Consider the following 5,039-nt stretch of genomic DNA (forward strand, 5'->3'; position numbering starts at 1 on the left):
AAAGCCAATATGTTCAGAGTGAATGGAATTTTGTTTGTGGGCGCTCGAAGCACCGACAATATGACAATGGTTCACAGAAAACCCTTTGAAGGGCAGCTTATATATGGACTCTTTCTTCATTTGGAGGCTGCTCCAATTAAAACTGTTAGCTGAGGTCTGAGGATTACCCACAATAACTGAGACATGGTGTTTTAGAAAGACATGTTACTGAAGAGAATTTGAAATGCTGTGCTCATGGCTGTCAACACCTCCGACTATGGATGAACAGATGATGAAATTCCAGAGATAAATCTGAATCAGAAAGACTTTACAGCATAGAATAGAAATGCACACATACTTAAACTGACGATAAATAGAATTGTAAAAAATAAATAAGAGGTATGTAAAAGAAATAAGACGTGATTGCAAATATGTGCATTTGTGCATTATACTTGAATACATGTACATCCATGTCTCCAGGGCCAGTCTATTGACTCGCACTATCTATCCTAACTAACACAGAGGTCAAGGTATCACCAATTGCATGGCTACAAGTAAATAAGTGAAGAAATCCTGTAAACAATCATTTGTTTTAATTTGTGTGTTGGTTGATAAACTTAGTTCAATTCAATTTTATGCTAAAAGGGAACCTGGTTACTGATTCAAGTCAAAGGTTTGTCAATGGCAGAACAACATGTTGCCACATAAGCAAAAGAGCACCTTATGTAACACAAAAAAAAATGTAAAAAAAAATGTAACACCTCATTTAAACGTTATTGATAATTGCAACTAGTTCATCGCAGCTTGAAATCCGTTCTGTTTGAATTGCAACTCTAAATCGGAAACACTGAACTTGAACAAATCAGGCCCGTTGGTTCCAATAGTCACTTAAGATAAACAGTTTAAACAAATCTTATGTAAATGCACTTCACTGTTCAGGAGCCACATTAAAAATGGGTTCTATTCTTAATAGAGATCTTGGAGCAGGGAGACTAAAATGACCCAACACTGTAAAATATGACTAATGCTTCTCATTTTAAATATTTATGAGTTGGTCCTATTAACTGTGTTTATCTCGGAATAATGCAATTGTGTCTTGAGTGAATCTTCAATGGGATGTTCAGGCTGCAAACCCAATGGGGAGGGCTTGAATGCGCACTGCAAAAATAATATTACCCAAGGTTCCACTGTGAATCCAGACTGTGCATCTTCAAACAAATCTGTGCGCACTGGGAACTTGGACGGAAAAAGTTATCAATGTATTTAAATGTTCACTATGTTTGTCATATTTGTTGGTTTAAGGAGAAATCTATATCAGGATTCATCACCCCAAGTAACTTCACGGGGTGAGACATTTTTTTGCAGTGCGTCCTCTTCACGCACGAGGTGGCTGAAATTTGATTCGAGTTTAAAAGGCGCAGACAGCCGCCGCAAGTCAGAGAGCAGAGTTTCCTCCCAGTGAGAGGCAGGTGGCACCTTATAGGGATTGGAGAGGCACCACACAGCCCCTCTGGCTCTGTATCTGCTCGGGCGCACAGAGGGGCAGTGCCATGCACACTCCTGCTTAGGCGCTGCTCCTGAGCGGAGGGAACCAGTGTTTGGATTTCACTCCCGCCGATGACCAAACGATGGAGAAGCCTGGAAACATCACCCTCCACCCGAACGGGTCCGATCCGTTTGGGAGGAACGAGGAGGTGGCCCAGATCGAGATCATGGTGCTGAGCATCACCTTCGTGGTCGCCGTGATTGGAAACGTGAGCGTCCTGCTGGCGATGTACAACACCAAGAAGAAGATGTCGCGCATGCACCTCTTCATCAAACACCTGAGCCTGGCTGACCTGGTGGTCGCCTTCTTCCAGGTGCTGCCGCAGCTCTGCTGGGAGATCACGTACCGCTTCTTTGGTCCGGACTTTCTCTGCAGGATCGTGAAGCACCTCCAGGTGACGGGGATGTTCGCCTCCACCTACATGATGGTGATGATGACCCTTGACCGCTACATCGCCATCTGCCACCCGCTGAAAACCCTCCAGCAGCCAACGCAGCGCTCCTACATCATGATCGTCTCCACGTGGATGTGCAGCCTGGTGTTCAGCACGCCGCAGTACTTCATCTTCTCCCTGAGCGAGGTCAAGAACGGCTCGACAGTGAAGGACTGCTGGGCGCACTTCATCGAGCCCTGGGGCGCCAGAGCGTACATCACCTGGATCACCGGCGGGATCTTCTTGGTGCCCGTGGTCATTCTTGTGATGTGCTACGGCTTCATCTGCCACACCATATGGAAAAATATCAAATATAAGAAAAGGAAAACGATACCTGGCGCTGCGAGCAAGAACGGGCTGATTGGGAAGAATTCCGTCAGCAGCGTTACGACCATATCGAGAGCCAAGCTGCGGACTGTGAAGATGACATTTGTGATAGTTTTGGCTTACATCATTTGTTGGGCGCCGTTTTTCACCGTGCAGATGTGGTCTGTGTGGGATGAAAACTTCCAGTATGCTGGTGAGTGCCAAACAAGTAACGCTAGAAATGTGTTACTCATTATGGTGATTGATTTAAAAATCTCTAGGAATCCTGTGAAATAGAGCCAGCGCGCGCCACCACAACTCCAAGTGCGCACTGCCTTTACGCACGGGTTTGTTTGGCATACTAAAACAAATACATACAAGTTGTGTGATTTTTATGATTAAAAACTGTAAAACTAAAATAGTCCAACCAAGTACTGTGTTGAGGCTTCAAAATTGTACATTCACCACAGAAACGCTCATGTAAAAGGTCCATTTGAGATGAAAGTAAGTCTTTGGTCTATATGACTTTATAATCTTTATAAAATATAAATAAAATGATCAGCTCAGTCGTGTGCTCAGCTGAGGGCTCTTATGAACAAACACCTGTCACTCCATGTGAAGTTTAATCATGCAAATGACTTCATATAAAGAAAATGACATCCAAAAATATGTTTCATTTGCTGCAGAAACAAACAAATTTGTATATTTCAACTTCACGTGAACCAGCTTCCACAGGCATTTCTGCAGCCTCGCCTGCTCCAGATGTTTTATGAATCCATCATCCTCTCCCTCTCTCTTCTCTCTGCCCTGTAGATTCTGAGAACACAGCGGTGACTATTTCTGCACTCCTCGCCAGTCTCAACAGCTGCTGCAACCCGTGGATATACATGATCTTCAGCGGCCACCTCCTGCAGGATTTCATGAACTGCTTCGCCTGGTGCCGCAGAGCAAACGCAGACTTCAAGAAGGAGGACTCGGACAGCAGCATCCGCAGGACGACTCTGCTGACTAAGATGACCAACCGCAGCCCCACAGGCAGCACTGGCAACTGGAGGGATCTGGACAACTCTCCAAAGACCTCCATTCAGATGGAGTAACGGCTGGGAAGATAAATGTGTACCGGGGGTGGGAAAGAACACATGTGTTGCAGCAGCACAGAGGTACACTCACAGTATCAGCCTGTCTTAGCTGCAGGCATGACAGAGAGTGATGTAAATGTCCCTCACACCCCAGAGCTGTCATTCAGAGAGGAGACATAGATTAAAAAGACGTTTGGAAATGTCAACTGTTGCTTCTTCATGAGTTCTTGTTGCTTTACATAGTCTCTGTAACAATCTAAGACAAATATTTGAAAAATTTGTAATTCATCACGGTTTTATATTCTCCCAATTGGTTGTAAATGCCATCTGTGTTAACAGTTGTGTTTTGCAAAATATTCAAAAACCACAAAGCCTCAGCACGATTTCCTCTGTCCCAGCTTTTGTGAGAAAGCAGTTTTCCAGTAATACGGGTGTTTTCGCGGTGGTTAGCCCTCCCTGCACCACCGCCGAGGACCCTTTCCTGTCAAGGTGTTTGCAGAGATAAACCTTGCACAGCAGCCAAGTGGTGTGTGGTGGTGGTAATGATAATTCCAGACCACAGGTCTCCAAGTAACTGAGGCTCAACCTTTGTGGTTAGCTTTGCATTTTGTTATTATTTTTGCTCTGAGCCAGATTTTAGAGGGTTATATACAAAATACACATTTACATCAACTTGTCCTTTGGCCCTTTACAGAAAAGACATTTTTAATGGTTGAGGGATTTGGGCTGCATTTACCCACTGAGCCCTTTACATGCATCAACGTATTTGTAATGGATTTGTTTCATGTTAAAGCAGGCAGCCCTAAAGGATGGCTTTCATTTCTATTCAGCGTGGGCAGATGGAACATAGAGGGACATTCACTTCACACTCACACACACACACACTTGGGTGCGAAGGGGGTGGCGGTGGCCTTGATTGGCCACAGTCTGCCTACCGAACCACAGGCCCCTCCCACTGTTTACACAAAGTGTTGGGGAGAAGCTCAAACATTCCACTAACACAACGTCAACACACTTCCTGATATTTTTGGGACATCCTGCACCACTGAGGGTTGTGTTGTGTTGGTGGTGGGGGTAGGGGTGGGGGGCGTTTGGGGGTGTCTGCGTTTTCGCTCCGCTTTTCACGGCAGGCACAAACAATTCCCTGCACACATCTGCTACGTGCAGCACCAATATGTCGCTCAGATCCACCTGAGAACACCAGGAAGAGACTGATATTGCATTGTAGCCATTTTGATTCCTTTATTTGTACATAAAAGTCACTTGAATATCTGTAAATAAGGGGGGAGGCTAATATATGTAAATCTTGTTCTATGTGGATTCTATTTGTCTGTAACATCTTGTGCACAGGATAATCAAAATATTCAATAAATATATGTTGAAACATACACATTGATGTACTGGATGTCAAGGCTTATGTCTCCTGTTTTCAGAGTTTGGACACAGACAATGTCACTGCCGCTTCATGCAGCTGCTGCGCGACCAGAGCAACCTCAGGCCCTAGTTTACCTGAAAACTGGGCAAGTTACAGGTTATATGTGCAGCCAATAGAAGAGCTAAAACCCTGAAAAACACTGGGATTATGCAACAGTGCAACATGTCAGTTTTGTTAATGAGAAGCTTCTGGTCGTTAAGCTGTCCTCCCCTAGAATTTATACCATAATAACTCTGATAGAGTCTCTTAAAATAAAAAAAA

At 44.4% G+C, this 5,039-nt stretch overlaps 1 protein-coding gene across 1 annotated transcript; it reads left to right on the forward strand.

The window, feature by feature from the left end:
- Nucleotides 1–1,380: 1,380 nt before the first annotated feature.
- Nucleotides 1,381–4,748, forward strand: avpr1aa (arginine vasopressin receptor 1Aa). Its single transcript, XM_062390740.1, has 2 exons — nucleotides 1,381–2,478; nucleotides 3,078–4,748. Exons 1-2 carry the CDS (start codon nucleotides 1,608–1,610, stop codon nucleotides 3,359–3,361), a joined length of 1,155 nt encoding a protein of 384 aa, XP_062246724.1. The 5' UTR covers nucleotides 1,381–1,607; the 3' UTR covers nucleotides 3,362–4,748.
- Nucleotides 4,749–5,039: the final 291 nt, after the last annotated feature.

The sequence above is a fragment of the Platichthys flesus genome, chromosome 6 (genome assembly GCF_949316205.1).
Source record: "Platichthys flesus chromosome 6, fPlaFle2.1, whole genome shotgun sequence".
NCBI classification, from domain to species: Eukaryota; Metazoa; Chordata; class Actinopteri; order Pleuronectiformes; family Pleuronectidae; genus Platichthys; species Platichthys flesus.